This window comes from Hippoglossus stenolepis, chromosome 7 (assembly GCF_022539355.2).
Source record: "Hippoglossus stenolepis isolate QCI-W04-F060 chromosome 7, HSTE1.2, whole genome shotgun sequence".
NCBI classification, from domain to species: domain Eukaryota; kingdom Metazoa; phylum Chordata; class Actinopteri; order Pleuronectiformes; family Pleuronectidae; genus Hippoglossus; species Hippoglossus stenolepis.
This window is the reverse complement of record NC_061489.1, coordinates 7,174,768-7,195,450: the sequence shown is the minus strand read 5'-3', so window position 1 is coordinate 7,195,450 and position 20,683 is coordinate 7,174,768. Positions and strand designations below refer to the sequence as shown.

Below are 20,683 nucleotides of genomic sequence, written 5' to 3'. Positions count from 1 at the left end.
TTAACTTCTGCCCGTCTATTCTGAAATGTGGTCGCGTTTTAGCAGCTCTAAAACAGTGGTGAGGTCGTGTGAGATACAGGATGTATAACAACATATCTATTCCTATTCAAAAAGAAGTACTTGAAGCAGTCATTGTACATTCATAAATATTAGACCTTTGAATAAGAGTGCCATGGTTTTCCCGTGCGTATTTCTATATGCATGTCTGTGTGGGTCCAATCTTACCCAGAGCCCTTATCCTTCTCTGCTCGGGTGAGAGCGTTGTTCTCTGATGTTTTGCTGACATTGTCGCTCGATTGGCTGGCTTTAAGGCCCGCCTCTGCTCCAGCCGCTGACGGCTCCTTTCTCTTCTTCCTGGCAAAGAATTTTTTGAACGTCTGGAACTTGGACTTTTTCTTTCCTAAGAAGACAGAGGCAGAGAGAAAGAAAATATAAGACACCGGTTAAACCGTCATCGCAGTTACATTCTCCTGAAAGCACTACAGTGAATCATTACAACTGCACAGTCACATGTTAATGAGGATTACACACAGCATCTTTACACACTGCCCTCCTATGTCCTGAGTAATTAATCCTGTGTTCAGGTAGGCACCTCAGGAGAAACCACACACAGAAAGATGTGTGTTTACAAATATAAAAACAGATGCACACACACATACACACCCACACACACAGTGGGGGCATGTCCATTAACGCCGCAGTGGAAAACTCAACAACTCTTTTAAAACTCCTTTAACAGCTACAAACTGCTTTCATTGCTTTCAGAGGTATTCATCCAGAGCCTGAAATTCCCACTTGTCCTCTCCATGTCCCTCACATCGACAGGGCTGTCTCCATGTTTTTGATTCAAATCAAACAGTGAACACACAGAAAAATGCATTATTTGGGGCTTAAGTCTGTTTTTTAACTATTGTCAGAAAAACGTACAAGACATTAGCTACTAGTAGCATTATTCTAGTGCAACTGTTGCATTGTGGGTAATGTAGGCACCAGGTTTGGACCGGGAGAAGGAATGTGCACTTTATAATGGATGATTTGTCTGGTTCCTTGGCATCAACTTTTGGTCCTTTTTCCATCATCCAATGTGCAGAGCTAAATCTCTGTAATCAGGCAACTTCCTATCAGTGATTATAGTTTTGTTAGATTCTACGACCTCTGAACTGACATGGGACTGCAAATGAACACTTCAATACAGACAACAGTCATTCATTGCAGCAGCTGTGGCTAAGGATGTAGAGCGGGTCGTCCACTAATGAGAAGGTCGGTGGTTCCATCCCTGGCTTCTCCATTCTGTGTGCCAAATTGCCCCAACACCTGTGTCGGCAGTGTGTGAGTGGTGTATGGTAGAGAAAGTGTATGAATGTGTGTGTACAGTAAATAAGTGAATGGCAAAACTGAACTGTGAAGCAGTCTGAGTGGTTGTCAAGATTAGAAAACTATATATAAATACATTTACCAGCATTTACAATGGAAAAATTATTGAATATACTAACAGTGTACAGACATATTAACCACCAAAGACAACATAGAGGGAAACAAAAGGAATCTGTAAACAGAAGGGAAGAACAAAAACACAACTGTGATCCAACTATTTTGAGAATTCACACCCCTGGGCTACAGAATAGTTTCAGAAGAGCTTTTAAAAAGAGACACATTCTTTTTATACCTACTGGCTGTGTCATGTCTGTCCTTCTCCCAGTGGGGAATCCTTGAGCATTCCTTTCTCTACATACAGTATATACTTTCTGCTTGGAGCTAAATCACAGCTAAAAACATGTCTGGAATCTAAACCTGGTACTGGGACCAAGGTACTTCAGATTTTCTCAAGAAGGCATCACAAAATAATGATTATTTATTACCCCTGCCAAGGAGGTCATGTTTTCATCCTTGTCTGTTTGTTTGTCGGTTGGTTGGTTGGTTGGTTTGTTGTTGTCAGCGGGATTAAGCAAAAACGATTGGACAGATTACTACGAAACTTGCCGTAAGGATGTGGTTTGGGTCAGGGCTCTGCAATTTTGGTGCAGATCCAGGAATTTTAATAACTTTCTTTAACATTGCAAGATAGAACGGTGGGTTGTTTTTTATATAAATATAATTTTTTTTACTGATTTCTAATTAATTTCTAATAAATAATGGACCTAGATGAAAATAATCTGGCATATTTAGGGGACTGATATCTATGAGTGTGGGAAATCTGGTGCAGGTTGATTGAATTTAAGGGGACTGTTGGGCCTTGGCGGAGGAAGCTCTAGCATTCTTTTTACAATGCATTTTATATAGGCCTATTATATTATTATATTAGTCACAAGCTGTCTTTTCTGTATGGATGGACAAATTTAGCTCATAAACTATTTTTGATGAGTTGCCACATTTTGAAAAGACATTTTAAATCCAGTTTTTATGAAAGAATGTTGGCTGCAAATTCCTCTCTTTTTTGTCTAATGGCACACAGTGAACGGCTCTATTTACTTGAGCAGCATCCAACATGCTTTAGATGACGCTTCAGAGGCCTCTCTGCACTGCCAAGATGAGAAAATCAGGGGGAAACACCAGCAGTCAGTGCCATTTATTGTACTATTTTAGGCACAATACACTATTTAGCTAAAGGTCTGCCCTCATAGAGAGTTTGAAAAGGCCACTGCTTCAATGGAAGGTCAGTGTAGCACGGTGATTGTAGGGCTTGGATCCTGTAATTCCCCAATAAATATTCTTTCAATCACAAATGTGGGCAAACGCACACATGCTCAACAATAGTATTATGGGGATTTTAAAGCAGTCTAAGGTCAGTATTAGGGGGAGCGTACACAATGAGAACATGGTGACCTTTGACTGGAAAACAATGTGGACAGAAGGAGAAAAAAAGGGAAGGGGATTAAAACAGGTCTTCATTACAGAGAAGTTAGCACATGGTCACCTTTTTATTTGGCAAGTTCACAAAGTCCCAAAAAGTGACACATTTAAAGCTCTATTTACTGCAAGAGGGAAGCAGGAAATAGGAAAGGTAGATGAGAAGCAGAGGATGAAGAGGAAGTAGAGGTCTGCAGTATGTTCTCATGCAAATGGAGAACAGGATAATGTTACTTATAACATGAGATATTTCTGTGTCCACGTCCCCTCCAGTAGTTTGAATTAGTAAAGCGTTTGAGGGATGTTTGAATACAAATGTTGTATGACTGTTTCTTTGTGTTGTCAGTCATTGATTCAAACTTACTAACAGAGGTCTGATGAAGCAACGAGCAAAGTGAAACTGTTAAAGTGAAGGTTGATATTGTTACTCGTTATAGCATATAATACATAGTAATCAAGCTGTTTCAAAACAGTTCTTGTATATGTGGGAACAGCATCTAAACCTGAAGCCGACGGGTAAATGTTTCCCAGCAGCTGACTGAACATCCGTAGTGCCTGAACATGTTTCTCCTCCTTTAACCTGTCACACTGTGAGCCAGCTACCATCAGTGATACAGGCTGTTTGTCTCTTCAAAAAATTCACACTTGGAGAGCTCCTAACCTGATGTTAACTTCGTATTACACTGGTATTAACGTCCGTCCTGAGTGATGTGATCACAAGAGGTCAGTGCAAAGTCTATATGTCCTAAATGAGATCTGATCACTCAGACCACATTTGGAGTTGGTCTGGGACACATGTGGCCACTTTCTTTATCCGCTGTGTGAACAGAAATGTATCCTGGGCCACATATGAAGAACTCCTCACCTGACGTCTCTGACCTGCTACAGTTACGCAGTTAATTTAATTGTTTTGCTCAGTAACCACCAAATGAGTTATATTTTTTCAAATGGATAAACTCTTTACGTATTATAATACCAAGTAATACCATAACAGGTGAAATTAACCCTGTCCACTTTAAATAACAAGGGAGTACAGCTAGCATTAGCTTAGCTTTATTTTTATAATGGGTGGCTAGTGTGCGTGAATTTGCACTAATCTAGTTACAGTACCAACCAATTAATTTTGGTCTTAAAGTCTATAAAGTCTACAATTAGAAATAAAAAATATATCAATTAAATCTTAATTAATCAATAAAAATGTACATCCCATAAAAAAACAATATATGTGGTTTTAATTTCTTTCTCCTGGTACTTTTTGAATAAATAATACCTTCAGAGTTTTGATTATTTATGATGTCATAAAGAAAAGGAAAATGCTTCCAGAATTGAAGATCTTAGGTATGACAATAAAATTGATAAATGTGAGAAGGCCCAAACTTGTATCTTTACTTTTGAGAGACAAACTCAAACTGCTGATCCAATTAAAACACAGCACATCGTACCAGGCACCAATCAGAGATGAGCCATTCGTCTGGCAGCATCACATGACTGAATGGAGGAGTCACACCTGATGTTTAACTCTAACATTTAAGTCTAATAGAAGTGACTCATCAAACTTAGACCACACATAACAGATTTCCACTAACATGTCTGAATCAGAGGTGGTCAAACTTATGACAGAAGCTTAGCCACTTTCACAGTGTGTGTGTGTGTGTGTGTGTGCGTGTGCGTGTGCGTGTGCGTGCGTGCGTGCGTGCGTGCGTGCGTGTGTGTCTTTATAAGTTGGAGATGATGATGATAACTTTCTCTGTGTCTTGATTTCCTGCCAGCAGCAGTAAGAAGATCTGGATTGATTAACCTCACTCTCTACTGTGATTGTGTGTGTGTAGATAAACTTTCATGTACTTGCATCCACCCTGATCTGACACTAACATGCTTTGCTATGTTTATCCTTAACAGTATCTGGGACTCCTGACAAAATACAAACGTGGCACCTGCAGAATTGACTCTATATTAAGTTAGTGTTCGTAGCTGCGGTCACAGCTGCCACAGCCTTAAAGAATATGGGAAAAAAACTAAAGCCAATTGATTCAGTTGATTCAATTGATTCAGTACAACTGAATATGTGATCAAACTGTTACCTGAGCACTCCTCCTGGACCTCGGCAGGCTCCTGATTGGCCATCACATCTGGAGGTCCTGATGCCATGGCAGCACTGTCACTGCTGCGGAGGAGACAGAGAGAGAAGCCAGAGGTCAGCATTACTGTTCCTTAGAATTTCTTCTGTCATACTTATACTCATGCGAATACTAATATGTAGTTGACACAGGATTCATTGGATTGATTTATATAGTTTGCACATAAAAGCAGTGTATGAATAAATCCCCACATAAAAGCTGAGGTGAAGAAGGATGATCAGACAGTTTTTCTACAATAACACAGATCGTTGTTTGTAATACACCTTAAATCCTTAGAGTTTTCTTTTCGATCCCTTTTGGACAACAGACCTAATCGTGCAGTCACAACACGATTCCACTGGGACTTGATGAATGAATCATGGTGAACACTGAGTCATCAGCAGCCCAATGGGCTCAGACTGTCTATTTTGTGTCTCCTGTTGCTGTATTTATCTTAATCCTCCCCTATCTCCTTGTATCGCTCATACGGCAGCCTGACCACTTGCAATGTGATCAGGCTCGCTGGATTACAATGTGATTAAAGTCCCATTGGGAGTGTCGTGACTGTGGGTGAAAGTGGTTTGGCTTGAGTTGATGACAACATGTGAATTCACAAAGGACTCAACAGACAGCCTAAGTTCATTTGAAGGATTACATCGTCGCACTGGAGTGAGCAACCACCTTATAAAATAGTCTCCTGAATGCATGAACATCCATCTATTTCTTCATTCCTCAAACAACTGAACATGTGCAGTCTATCTTATGTAAATTGTTGAGATGAACCTCTGATGTGTTATTTAAACTTCTCTCCCAATCCAAGCTGTTGCGTTACACTTCAGTCCGGACCAAGCCCAATCCGCAGCCCAATCCTTCACAACAATCCAAACAGTCTCAACAGAGGCATCTCAGCTATGTTTCCAGTCTTCTGCTCCGCTCTGCCATCCACTTCTGGCAGCTCAAACATTCACCTCAGCACCAGCAGATGCCCAGTAACCTCTAACACAAACTCAAACAGACATGAAGTGGTATTACCAACCAACCTCTCATTGCACAGCAGCATGGATATAGACGTTTTTTTCCACTTAGAGCAGGACCTATTGATTTCACATTCAGGTATAGTAATGCTCTCACTCAAAACCCTGTGCTCGCACTCAAACATGCCCTGCTTGCACTCACATTTCCTGCGCTCCAGCTTCAGGTCATCTCCTCACTGCTTCTGTGCGCACATGAAACCTCTGCTCTTGGATTTTTTTTTCCAAAATCCACCGACCAATAGAATGTCAGGTGTAGTAATGACAAATGACTTGGTTATTTTTGCTTTTGGTACTATTCTTCATAAAATACAGGGGGATTGAAATAGGAACAGTGCTCCCATGACATAAAAAGATCCTTGATTTTGCTGCTCCATGTAATCCAGTGTCCACTCCAAGGGTGTCAAGCACACAGACAGGAAGCTGGTGTAATATTAAAGCAGTGGAGGGCTGAAGTGCATGAACCTGGTTAAAGTAACTGTCCGTACGGGACTCTAGAAGAAGTAAAGCTAACACACCGACAACGAGGGTGGGACAATTTCACTACACACTATATCAACATTACACCTGGCGTTCTATTGGTTGGGGAATTTTGACAAACTTGCACAAAAAAAAATAATTAGAGAGCAGATGTTTCACGAAACGGTGCAGAGAAGAGCTGAAGCTGGAGTGCAGTAAATATAAGTACAAACATGGTCATTTTAAGTGCGAGCGCAGGGTTTTGAGTGAAAGCATTACAAAATCTGTACGTGAAGTCGATAAGTCCTGCTCTCAAACTGAAGGACCACCCTCTTGAATAAAGAGAGGAAAAAAAAGACCCACATGCAGCGCATTAGATTCTGGCTTCGTGAACCTTTGCTGCTTGAGGCAACAGTATCAGATCTCAGTATCAGATAAGGATCAACATGATGAGAAATGTATAAGCATTGATCTGCAAACCCAGTTTCTTATGGGATTTTTAATCAGTCACTCCACTTGATTTAAGAGGACAGTTATTGAACCTCCTCCAGCAGACAGGAAGTTTGAGGTCATGTGAGAGTTCAGCCCCAGCATGATGAACCAGCTTCTCTCTCTCATACAGAGGGACCATTAATTCACCAAGTTTTCATGACTCCCTATTCTAGTCTCAAATCTAATTAGCTATGCACTGTATGCAGACGATTTCCTGCGCAGTTTGGCAGGAAGCCGACTCATTACTGATATTGTGGTTGGTAAATTGATATCTCAGAATAATTGTTGCTGTGTCACCATTAGTGTTAGTGCAGTCATATTCACAGATGTTATGGAGGTCATGAGAACAGTGTTTGGGGAGAGGAGAGAACGGAATGTTTTCTTAGGCCAAACTTAATAAAGGAACTTTTCATAACTATAAGCTTCAAGCCATTAAGCCTCCTGAACATATGATGTGATGGGCTACACGGCTATGTAGATGTGCAATATCACATAAGTGAACGGAGGTGAAAAGGACAATGAGACCAGCTAAACTAAAAAAGCTACAGATTCTTCACTGGTTTGGGTAACCATTACATTTCTAAGTACTTTGTTTTTTAAGAACTAACTTCACATCCCATACTGTCAACTCTATATGTTAAGCCACCAATCACTTTTCCATAGATGTTTCTATGGTAACAGGGACACTTGCATCCATCCTCTTGGTCACAATAGATTTAGTAGAACTAGAAGATTTGTTACACCTTAAATTGGATGTATAGCGGTACGATAGACCAAATGTTTTATATGATACCAAGATGAACACTAATGAGCATATTAAAGATAAATGATAGAGATAATACATAAGAGTAACATGTTGCAGAAGTGTTACCAGGACTTAAAAAGGTCTAAATAATTGTAATTCAATTTTAATTTATTTTGTCTGCAAGAGTCCATGACCTATAAAAGTATTCTGGCCTTAAAGTAACAGTTTTATAGTAAATAACATTTATTTGGTTCTTGCAGAGATGTACGTTCAAAGATCGTTCTGTTTAAGATGAAGTTAGAGCCATAGGAGACGATTAGCTTAGCTCAGCATGGAAGTAGGAAGAAAAAGCTAGCCTAGTGCAATAATCTTGCTAACAATCAACAAATTATATAAAATGATAGATGACAACATTTTTACACAGAGTTTGTGCGATAGAAGTTAAAAGGTATATGTAGATTGTAAAGTTAAAACTTTTTGTTTGCGTACAGATAAAACAAAAGTTCATAACCAAGTTTAAGATGCGTTTGGTTAGCATATTTTCTTAGCCACACTTCAGCCAAGCTAACCTCCTGCTTCTCATACAAATATGAGTATTGTAAAATTTCTCATTCAACTCTGCAAAATATCCTTTTTTTCCACTTCTAATCCAACAAAAGGATATTTTCTAGGAGCAGAAAATTAAATAAAAACCTAAAATGACCAAGATCTAGTAATAATATTAAAACTAATTTCATTTTCATGTGTTACATAACTAATGACCGTGGTATCAGGGCAAACCAAACCACAAACATAGTTTGGATAACTGTGAGCCAACACAGACGAGAAGTCCTTAAAGCACTCTGTATAAAATCATAACAGCCATTGAGCTGGTTTATCAGAATAACCGTCTCCATGACAACTGAGCAAACTCCGCTTTTGAAGACCATGTGATATGGTTGATAGCTCCAGGAAAACTGGTAAGTTGAGCTTGAGTTAGGTCTGTTTTTGCAATACACTATAATACACTATATTATAATATGGTGGAGAAATCGTTGTTTCTTTTTGGAGCGTTTACAGGAACAGCCATGTTTTTTCACGTTTGTTGTTCGAGTGAACCGGCTCCTTCTCTCTATTAGGGAAGCGGCTGGAGAGCTTCTTGTCAACTGTGTTTACAGTGAGTCTGTATTATAGAAACAGATGGAACATTCCCGAGTTTGTTGACGTGCTGAAGGGCTTGCGTCAGTATTACCATTGCATAATCATTAGCTATTACCATCATCTACACCCTTGTTAGAGTCATGACCATCATTAACGCCACCCTCTTCTCATTTATCATGAACTGAAACACAAACATACAAATAAATGAGATTTGTATCTTTTGTCACTTTTGTTTATTTCAGTTCATTGTCTGTAATATTTTGGCCATGAAAAGACACAGGCTGACGTTGTTGTTATGAGCTGATAACATTGGACTGATCCATTTCCTGTCTGATGCCACAGGAACACTACAACCAAGAGTTCAACACACACACGCACACACACACACAGGTTCAAGAGCCTTATTAACATCTCTAGGAAACAGATGCAGACACATGGACAGAAACAAACACAGATAAACAGACGCACACATGTTGTCTTTGATATGAGCTCAGAAAACGATGAAGTGAAGGAGAGAGAGGGGAAACAGCCTACAACACAACCACTGGACTATTGTGACGGGTGGGGAGACTGAACATACTATAATATACATACTATTTACTAAAAGAAAAAAATAAAGTAACATTATAAAATGTACTTTTATTGTCTGTTGAGATATTTCAGGGTGAAGTGTAGAGTTATCCTAAATATCACAGCATTTCATTTATCACTGAAAATATAAGGACTGATACCCTAACTAGGGGTAGTTTAACATTTTAGGAACTATGGCTATTATCTTAAAATTTGTAGAAAAAAATTAAACACAGTAAACCGACTGACAGCTGCAACCTACTTTTGGATTATGCAATGACATAGAGAGCATATGGTACAATACAATACAACAATTCCCATTTGGAAATGCTGTAGAGATATGTCTGCAATGCTGCGAGACTTTAGCAGTTAGCTTAGTTAGCAAGAAGAAAGCAAGTAAAAAAGCTTTAGCCGGGCTCTCTCCAAAATGTAGAAATATGCTAACAAACACAATTCTAAAGCTCTGTGTCGTAGTTAACATACGGACATAGTATCAATCCTCTCCATTTCTAATTCGGAACAAGATAGAAAATGAGAGTTTTTCCCAAAATGTTAAACTCTTCCTTCAGTTCTGTTAAGTTCAGTTTCAAATTTCATTTGATGGAGAGTGCGTCTCACTTTAAGGCAACACACAGATGAGATTCTACAACAAAGGGAGAAGTTCAAAGATTAATGTGTGTTTTACTATCCTGAGCAAGTGTCAGGTTCAAGATCAGAGGGTCAGGGGTCAACATGACTGACCTGCGCCCACTTCCATAGCCGGCTCCCCATGGTGACATCCTCCGCTTCATCTATGAGAAGGATGGAGGGATGACAGGGAAAGGTGAGGAATGGAGGAGAGGTGGATTTGTAAAGACAGCAAGAGAGGAGGGCAAGAGAATTATAAAGAAATATTGAGGATGAGTGGGGGACACATCAATAAAGTGCAAGGAGAAGTGAGAGAGAAGACAGTGAGAAAACAGAGGACAGGGACAAACACAAGACAGAAGGAGGGAGGAGGTCAGAGCGAGGGGTTGTGGGAAAGAGCAGCATGAAAAGAAAGAAGACTCAGTTAGATAAACAGACGAATATTAGCAGGAGGAGGGAGAAGAAAGGCAAAACAGACTCAGAGTAAACACAGAGGCCTTCCACTGTAGAGCTGAGGGTTTCAATCAAAGAACGTAGAAAGATTGTTTACCCATTTACACACGTTACTGTAAATAAGCAAAAAGATGGAATGAAAGAAGTCTGTGAATTAGAGAAGAAAATAAAGCTTGTAGAGCTTTATAGCTTTTATAATGGCAGCTTGTGGTAGCTTTATAACTTCACACTTTGTCATCACCACAACCAATTGTTTTAAATCAACTAATTTATTTGAAGTTATTTGAAATTTTATTCTAATCAGATATTTATACGATAGCTGAGTAAAGATATAAGTTACATGCTATTAAGTCAAATCAGTGTTATTGACTGAAACTAAATGTCTGCTGCCGGCTCACTTTCATCGATCAAATTATTAATTTGACATTATTGTTTGAAAAATTCCAGATTCTGGGTTGCACTATAAAAACACATCCCTGCATGAGACCTAGTCTTTATGGGCAGTTTTTTAAGGGATGTTTTGATTTGCTGTGAGCTACCTATAGAAGCTGCAGTAAAGAGTTCCACTGTAGACATGTAGTGGAATAGTGAAAAGCATAATACAAAGAATCAAGGATCCAATTTCTACACCATCAGACATTCAGATGCAGTTTGTCTCCCAGAGGCTCAGCAGGTGGAAGTGGACCAGGCTCAGTTTTCTGTCCCACATTAGATAGCTTAGATACAACTAGAATGGCACTTAGTAGAGATCATACCTCTACCAAGGCCAAACAGTCGCCTTATAAAACCAAATTTAAACTCACTACATCTGGATTTTATTTGGATCTGCACCAGATTGTACACACTCATAAAAATCAGTCCCCTAAACACGAACTATTCTCTGAGAAATCAAGTGAAAATGCTGAAAAACACCCTAAATCCCCCCCACCCCACCTGGATCCACACCAATATTTTATGGGCTCTTCTTTGGGTCATGCCCCACCCTTTCACAAAATGAAAAGGAAATCAATTGAGTAGTTTTTGCGTAATTAAACATAGCTCCTTGGTGGCGGTAATGAATAATGAGGCTGGTTCGAAATCAGCTCTGTTATTTTACAATCATGGGAAAAAGCAGTCTTACATTGAGTATTTATATTGCACCTGGTGATTCTAATATTCTGTCCACCTTATGAAAATGAGAGGGAAAATACTAGAACCATTCCAAGAGACAACATATTTGTTTTGCTGTGTTAAACAAATATATTGCATGAGCTGAACGTAATATGACATAATAACATCTGACATGTTAAAGAGGGTGTGAAAAACAATATAATTGTATGAAGAGCTATTTCTCAAAACACTAAAACTCCATTTGACAGACACAGTGTAGCATTTAACAAGCTGCAGCTCCCACTTTACTTTATATCCTCGTATATAAGAGCAGGTTACATCACTTCATGAACTGAACTTGTTATTCTACGAAATGCAAAACCACAACAGTCATCTCAGTGCTTTACTTGTTTTCATTTTCCGCCTGGCTTTAGGGAGCATTGTTTTCTTTCAGACCACTTTTTAATTATGAACATTTTCCATCCTGCATTGTTCCGAGGACGGTCTTCTGGCAGCTGTTTATTAACTTTATCTTTATTTCAGATGCTAATCCTTCTCCAGCATTGCACTCCAGTGTAAACACTCTCAGGCACATCATTAGCTTTATTTGGAAGCCGATGAGTTTACGTGTGTGCGCGTATCGAGACAGGGAATGTTTTTGTGCTTGTACGTGTGTGTGTGTGTGTGTATCAGGCTCATTACATAACAATGGATTAACAAGTAGAGGTATTCAGACCAGTAGGAGGCCTGCCTTTATTAGACAGATGAAATAACCTCATTAACAATTAGGCACACACACACACACACACACACACACACACACACACACACACACAAAAACAACACACACACACACACCTCAGTGCCACGCCATCTGCTGTTAATTAAGTCTCGTCCAGCTGATGTGGTCAGAACAGAGTCCAAATCTCGACCACACAGATGCATCATGACTGAACAGAGTCCAGGTATAAACAGTGAAAACAACCAGTGTCTAGGATCAGTGCTGCTATCAGGGGAGGAAACTATTAAAGCAAATTAAAGAGAAATCCAGAAAAACAAGGGAGTGAATGATGAAGACTCATGAACACACATGTCCACAAGGATCCTGTCCTGACGTAGAGCAAATCCAATCTAGTCCAGCCTTAATCCCTCAGTGGAGGCACTGGTGCCAGACTCATCGTACCACAGGCTTATGATGCTGACTAACTGGCTCTTAGCAACACCGACATGCAGATGTCTGACATGATGTCTGACTGCATGTGACAACGCTGAACGTCCTCCAATGGCATGGGCCCCAACTCAGAAACTAAGCTTTTACAGATGTTGAATTTAATGTTAGTGGGATATACCTGGAGAAAAAAAATCCCATAAATATTTACAACAAATACTACAAGCAGCCAGTAAGAAAGCAATAACCAGGAAATGGCTGAGTAAAGAGTCTCCACCCATTTTGGAATGGATAGAAATAGTTCAGGAAATTTATATAATGGAAAGATTGACTTTTTCTGAGACATGCCACTAAAAAATGTGATAAAACTGGAAGAACTGGAAATCTTATCTGAATCGGACATGATCCATTTTTTTTTTTTTCCTATTAAGACTAACTCATAACTCTGGCACCCTCTGATTCTGCAAGAGTTTATGTTTATGTTTTTGTTTGAATTAATTAAGCCTTTAATTCATTAATGAACCAAATCATAACAATGAAATAATTTCTCTGCGTCCTGACTGTATCTTCTTGTCTATCTAAAATGAATACATCTAGTTAACGACATTCAATAGTAGGCCTCGTATTGGATTCATAGCTTTTACAACACAAATCCACTCCAGCTCTAATCCCTCTGTACCACCAGCACTAACTAACTAAGTGGGCTAATATAGACCTGATTACATTACTACAACAATTAGTGAGCACAGTGACTTACAATGAGTCAGAAGCAGGGACAGAAGCTGAGAGCTTAGCAAAGGACTAATGCACCATGTATGGCAGCTTCTGAGAGAAATATTTTGCCATTGTTGAGTGAAACATGTATGAAATCCGACGCCTGTGGCCGCAGATTGCCACAAGTTCGAGAAACCTAGTATGGCCCTCTCCCCTGGACAACATGATGAAATTACAGTGATGATTTCCCATTTGGCTCAAACAGAACAAGCTGCTTAGCTGTGCGGTTGTACACAGAGAAAGCAGAGCTGAACCTCAAGTCATGTGAAAGCTGTTAGAGCACAACGAGCTGCCGCTGTTTATGAATGAAATTCTGTTTTCTGTCATACATTCCATCACCGCGAGTAGAGCTGCTCATTCACAGACCATCACAGAGGGTTTGAGAAGGTATTTTTCTTTACATTTTAAAACAAGACCCGAAGAAAAGGTGGGATGTTTGAGGCTTCGGAGTTTTGGTGAATACATAGAATGTATATAACTGTTATCCATCTACTAATTCCAGAAATCTCTGTCTGTATGTGGCTCGCACATCTTGAGAACCGGTCATTCATATTATCGGCGTCAAGGAAGTGCCAAAGTGTCAAATTCGGTGCAATTTGAACAAACAATAGTTTTAATATTAATAAACTTTGATTAAACAGGCGACCAAAGATCTGGCTCAATTACTGCAGGTCACTTTTTCAGTTTCACAGAGAAAAGTTGCAACCAGCACCACCACAGACAAAGCAAACAGCCCATTCCTAACAGGCAGGTTTAAAACGGGCTCTGCACTACTAACTTCACAACTCTGTTAGCCCCTTACTTCAGTAGTGGGGATCCCCATCAGCACAACACACTGTGGGATCCATTTGGGAGACATAAAAAAGACACATTTTTAGGTGCTTGGCCGGAGAACTGTGGAAACTATTCCCCAAACTGTATTTGAGACAGAAAAACAAGTCCTGAACTTGAGTCCCTGCAAAAGTAGGACGAGATGAGAGACTGAGCGGAGGAACTGCAGATGAACCAGCCTCTGTAATGTGCTGTTAGCGGATCAATGACAAACCACAAGCCTTCAATTTCCACAGCGAGACCGAGAAAGATGCAGAAGTGACTCAGGCAGCTGAAATGATAAACTAGGCGGACTGGGCTGAACCACTCTGTACAGATATAGCTGGAGACAGGCATGTTGTATACACAGACATATCCAGCATGAATGTCAACTTCTCAGTGTGTGCAACACATAAAGTAGCCCTGTGCACCTAAATTGAGGAGGTGTAGATTTACCCATTTTTGGCACCCAATTATCACAAGTTACAACAATCTAATATTCAGTTGACATGCTGGAATAAATCAGATATGATACATAGAATTATGATATTTTAGGCTCAAGCTAAATCATCATTCTGTTGTCTGTACTGTGCGCATGCTATTAATCATTAAAATGATCATCTGATGAACAGTTTGCAAATAATTTACTTGGTAATTTGGCCATTTAGGGAGTAGTACCTAAAATATTCCCACACACGCTGCTTCTCATACACTTCGGTGTTGTGATGATCTGATCAGCAGGGCTTTGCCTGCATGTGTCCTCCTCCATCATTATTTATTAGATTCTTCTACTGATAGGTCAACAGGGCCTTCAATAGAGCCTGCTGATCCACCACAAAACAGAGCTAAATTAAAAGCTGGATAAAAACATCCTGAAAAAATTCTGGCTGTTAAAAATGAGTAACGGAGAACAGCACGTAAAAAAGGTCTCATCTTCCCAGGACAAACATCTTTCACTCTCCCATTACTCTCTTCCCACATGTTAAAGAGCTTTTACATGAGGGTTTGTTATTGTCTATTCCATCTCCAAAGGGCCATAAAAGGATATGAGAAGTATATAAAGAATGTGGCCAGATATCACAGCTGAACACAACAATTCTTTATTTCCTCCACCCCTTGATGTTTATCCATTCTTTACCTCCTGTGTCATTGTCTCACATTCCCTCCTTTCTTTCTGGCTGCCGGTTTGTACCCCACATCAAACCACACATACCTTTATAACTGAACTACTTCCTTCTTGACCCATTCAACGCCCGCCTGGTCAGAAGGATCCAGTGACTAAGGAGGATATTATTCAATCAAATTAATTCCTAATGAGTTCCATGCCTTAAAATTCAAAAAGGATCTAAGAGATTGACAGTACTGCATGGCACCTTGTTGAATTTATTTAAGGGTCCAGTACTGAATGGAAAAAAGCTTTTTTTTCTAAACTTTTCATACTAATGCCACGTTTCTAAAATGTTAACATCACTTGTAAGCAGGGGGCATTTAAACTGTCCTGTTGGGTGATATTTTGGGACACTCACCGTTCACTTCTCATGGACTTCGTGTTTTTAGTTACAATTAGGGGTCATGGTTACAAGCTACATTGTTACTAGAGCAATTTCTCACTGGAATTCCATGTGTCACATAAGCGAGCCCAGGTAAAGCCAGTCGTGTGGTAAACAGTTTTGAAAGTGCTCTATAAAACTGTATTTTTGACCATGTGGTATCCATAATGTCCATAATTATGTTATCATGACATTGTAGTCATGTATTTTCTACCTCACTGCTGTGGGCACATCTTGAAAAATATGACTCACTTGGGTTTAGAAAAACAAATGTGAGCACTATTATTTGTTTCATCTCCTCCTGGTTAAGTAAACGGAGGAAATCCCAGAGTTATAAAATGTGGTTTGGTTCGAGTCCAGTGAGTGGCAATGTGTGTGTTTGCATGCAACGGCAGTGATTCAGAGTCTGAAACAAAACCAGAGACCTTCTGTTGCAAAGAAATTCCCAGAACAGTAAGAAAATAAATCTCAGCTTCTTATTCCAGCACGTCTGACTGTATTAATCTGGACTAGTAGTGTAGTAATCCAGCCGGAACTATTTAAAACAATGGTTATTCATTGGCTGGAAACAGGGTTTGCACATGTTGGAACACAATGAGGGTAAAGTAGTCAGAGGTTGAGTGGTTTCATGGAAAATCACAAGCTTACAAAAAACCTTTTAACCAAACTACTGGACGTGATGGATCGATAAACACAGAGTGTTGCATAGTGTTTATTTTAACAAATGGATTAACTTTAGGTGTAGATGTAACTACATCTTACCAGAAAAATCCTAACTCTGATCCTTGGCCTGTTTATTATTTATTCCTAAACGGAGTTGCACTAAAATAAAGTTTCCATGTTAGCTTCAAGTTTAAAATCATTGTCCAGAGCAACATTATTGTCCAGATGGCTCGAAAAAAGCCTTTCATCCCTGTGGTTTGGTTGCAATTTGAAAAACACTTATTTGGGGTTGGGGGTTTCTCTCATCTTCCAGCTCTCTTTCTTTGCTCCAATCTCTCCCCCATCTCCAGTCCCCTCCTGTGTGAGATGGGGCTGCTCTCTTAGCAACAGGCCTTACATGGACTCAGACAGAAACTGACCAAACACGCTCATCAGTCACTCTGTACAGTCTACATTCATTTACAGCTGCATCACCATTCCTGCTGAGCAAACTCATCCCTCTCTGGTTACATAAGGATCAAGGAAGCATTGGGAAAGATGGGCCCTGATGAGAGAGGGAGAACGCACACTTGTCTTTGGCCTTATTGCAACCCCCGTGCACATGGGGTTGAACCTGCCTCGCTATTGCAAAAACTACTTCTGCTCTGCTCTCTGTGAATTAAAATGTTCCACTAAAACCAATTGGGTTGTGGGTTGTGGGTAATTAAACCATCAACCCTGCACCTTTAGTCATGCTGTTATGCCAGTCCAGCTTCCTTCTCATGCAAGACACATGCAGTTTAAAGTTGTACCATTCCGAATTCTTAGTTTAACCTAGAACAGGGTTTCTGCAGGTTTCAACAAGTTAAATTCAAGACTTTTCCAAGACAATCATGAACAAAATTAAAGAAAGACGACAAGTATGACAGATGTGGAGGAATATCAGAGTCCCACGTTATTGTAGATAAGGTGAAGTATCCTAGTTATCTCACAAACTCCAGGCAGAGACAGGATGCATAGTCCTTGTCATAGCCAAGCTGACTGAACTGAGATAAGTTCTGACCAGGGTGTTGTATACTCACTTATCACTTCCACAGTGGTCTTGTTTTATTACAGCGTGCTAATATCTGTATGCTGCCAAAACATTTCTCTTAAAAAACAAAAACAACCACATTTAAGAGTGTGACTGAAGAAGCGTTAAATGAGAATTAAAATAATTAAGACCTACCTAATTATTAAAGGCAGTGCTTAATATTTTAACATATTAAAGACTTCCTTAAGCCAAAGATTCAGATGATTGAAAATATACACCATTTTAGAGTGTTTAAGACCCCACGGTCTGACACCCAGCAGGAGGAGTCAAACAGCCTTCACTCATCCAGTAACTGTCAGTTTGCTCTGCCTCCAGCTGACTGGATTTAAGTCTAGATATTGTAATGTTAATATATTTCAAACTGCAAATTGTTTTCCTTGAAACATAACTGCAATTCAAAAATACATATTTTTAGATACACACATTAAATAACGGTGACACACGAAAATGCTAGCTAGACACGTTTGTTAACATTTGCCACATCAGAAGCTCATTTAAATCAATTCCCATTACTTGTGTTTTTAGTTTTGTTAAGACACCACTCACTAAACTCTTGTGCTGTGTATTTTGCTGTTGTATTGTTGCTTGTGACATCCAACAGGCCTCCTGTACCCAGGTTTAACAGCTATGGTCTCAAAGCAGTTGAGGGGTATATCAAAAGGTCCATTTTAACATGCTTGAAATCTTTACTTGATAGAGAGCTGTTTAAAAGCAGCTCTGTGTTTACCATGCTCGAGTGTTGAGCCATGACTTTTTAGTTAATAAGTCGTGGCAACACTACAAATAAATGAGTTTGATTTGTTGGCGCCTGCTGGTTTGTCAGTTTTTAACATGAAGTTGGAATAAACAAAAGGAAGACAAAAAGGTACAAGAATATAATTTAGAAATGATTTTTTTATTGCCAGAAACCTAACAACCGTGTTGTCTTTACAAGTTGTATTTGAAGGCACCATCAGTCGTGTGTTTGTCGGGGTCAACTCTGTTACATCAACAATTCCTGCATATTCCCAGTTTGTGGTGAGAAGTTATTTGTGGTTTCAGTGAATTCCAGGCTAACACAGTTGTGGTTCTTTAGTGGAATCTTTGTGCAGCTGTCATGCAACTCATCCCCTCTCCTTCTTATTCACTTTCTTTCGCTGCGTCACACACCCACAAACAAAATGTTTGTCTTGGTCAACTCTGCTGAGTGGCCATACAAGCTTGTATTGTTTCCATGTCATGATACTGAAAGGACAAAGATAAAGAAAGTGGACGTGGGTGTCAGTGCATCCAACACCACATCTATTAAGCTTTGGTACAAAAAAGATTCTTTACTGAAGTCAAAAAGCTAAAGGCCCTCATTATATGAACCCTCTGTGGTCCCATCACACTGCCAAGCCCCGAGTCCTATATTTAAAAGCAGTGATGACTTCCATCAGCAGGAGCAGAACAAGTCAGATTTAAATTAAAAGAAACTCTCATAGCTGCAGATATCAAGTATCACATCATCAACAGATAAACAACATGATTTGATCCAGGGCAATTTGTTTTCATCCACTTGATTCTGTGTCAGGATCAAACTTCAGCTGTGGGAATTTCTGAAAAACCTGTCAGTCGCAGTATAAAAACAGAGTATTCAGTCAGTCAGCTCTGAGTCATACAGCTGACTGTTACTGCCAACTACAAGTCATCAATTGTCTCAATAAACAAAGACAAACAAAAGGTTTAGTAGAGTGGTGCAACAAAACACAGAATCAGTGCCCTCTAAGAAGGATTTATTTATTTGCTCAACTCAATATGGCCATCTGTGAATAAGGAGTTCAAGTATTAGAGTGTTTCTCCATTAACATAATATATATATCCTGTGTTATCTTGTTGTCAATGGTTTTTGTTATGTGCTGAAAATGACAGATCCCTTTAAAGAGCCAAATTACACCCCTGTCCGCCGACACAGATTTGGAAACGGTGTTCATGATGTGACTGGGCATGTCGGTGAAGCAATATGAATGAGCAATATTATGTTGTCAGGTGTGATGTCAAAACAATTTTTTTTTAATGAGTGAAACTTACTTCCTGCCCTTGAAGCATCCATACATCCCAGCCATGTTGTAACACTGACGTGGAACAAAAGCTTGAAAAGTCCTCAGTCTTTGTAAAAAAAAATTAGGGTTTTCCCCTGGTCTGTGGAATATGAAACCCTCACATCCAACACCTGGTGGTTTACTTCCACACCAGTCTACTTCTCCTTCCTGAAAACCAATGACTTCTCTCTCTTTGCAGCAGAGAAGATGCAGGACACGAGCGTAGATGACTCTCTCTTCAAAGTCAAACCATCCTGTGAGGTTCCTCCCCCTTTGGAGCTCCACTAAAGTCAGACTTCAGACATTTCTCCAGAGATCAGAACGTCTGATGCAGGACGGCCAATTCCAACGGGCAGCCCTGGTTGTATCACAGCAGGTTGAGAACACCACACAAGAAGCTCAAAATGAATAGGTAGAAATTTAGAACAACAGGAATGTCCTTCTGAAATGAATCAGGATCACATGTGTCTTCAAAAACAGGAAAAGGACTTTTTCCCCTGTCTAATCCTGGCTTCGGAAGTATAATACAAGTCCTCGCAGTGTCGGGTAGTCAGCTAGAGGGAAAAACAATTGACAAAATGAGTGAGTGGCTGCTGCATGCCTCGCTCCTCTCCTCCGAGTAACCACGGCTGGTAATACTGCCGAGGGAGGGCTGGAGGGGGAAGATAAAGAGGGAGGAATGAGGGAGGAGGCAAGTGGGAACAAGCGACTGCCCCCCATGACCTTATCCTCCGACTCGGTTCTACTCTTCCTCCTTTTCTCTCTCCACTGTTTAGTTGTGTTCAAAATGAATTATTTTATAAACTGACAAATACCAAGGTTTTATTTCTATACTGAAAACAGATGTACTATAACAACCCCTTTAGTTGTGAACCTTTGAAAGCCATGTGAGAAGACTGTAGCTCAACTTTAGGCTGGTCTGTCTCAACACTTTGGTATAAAAGGGTATACAAAGATGGACAAAATGATGGCCCCCCCAAAAGGGAAGCCAAAGTGTCTTGATCCCCCCCTAGTGG

The 20,683-nt window shown here is 39.8% G+C and overlaps 1 protein-coding gene across 1 annotated transcript in view; it reads right to left on the bottom strand.

Moving 5' to 3' along the window:
* Window positions 1-20,315, bottom strand: part of zgc:66433 (uncharacterized protein LOC321250 homolog) — a 38,445-nt gene extending 18,130 nt beyond the window's left edge. Inside the window, 4 exon segments of the mRNA XM_047340564.1 lie at window positions 226-400; window positions 4,929-5,011; window positions 10,143-10,192; window positions 19,657-20,315. Of these exon segments, the coding sequence (XP_047196520.1) occupies window positions 226-400; window positions 4,929-5,011; window positions 10,143-10,192; window positions 19,657-19,674 (326 nt within the window). The 5' untranslated portion in view covers window positions 19,675-20,315.
* Window positions 20,316-20,683: the final 368 nt, after the last annotated feature.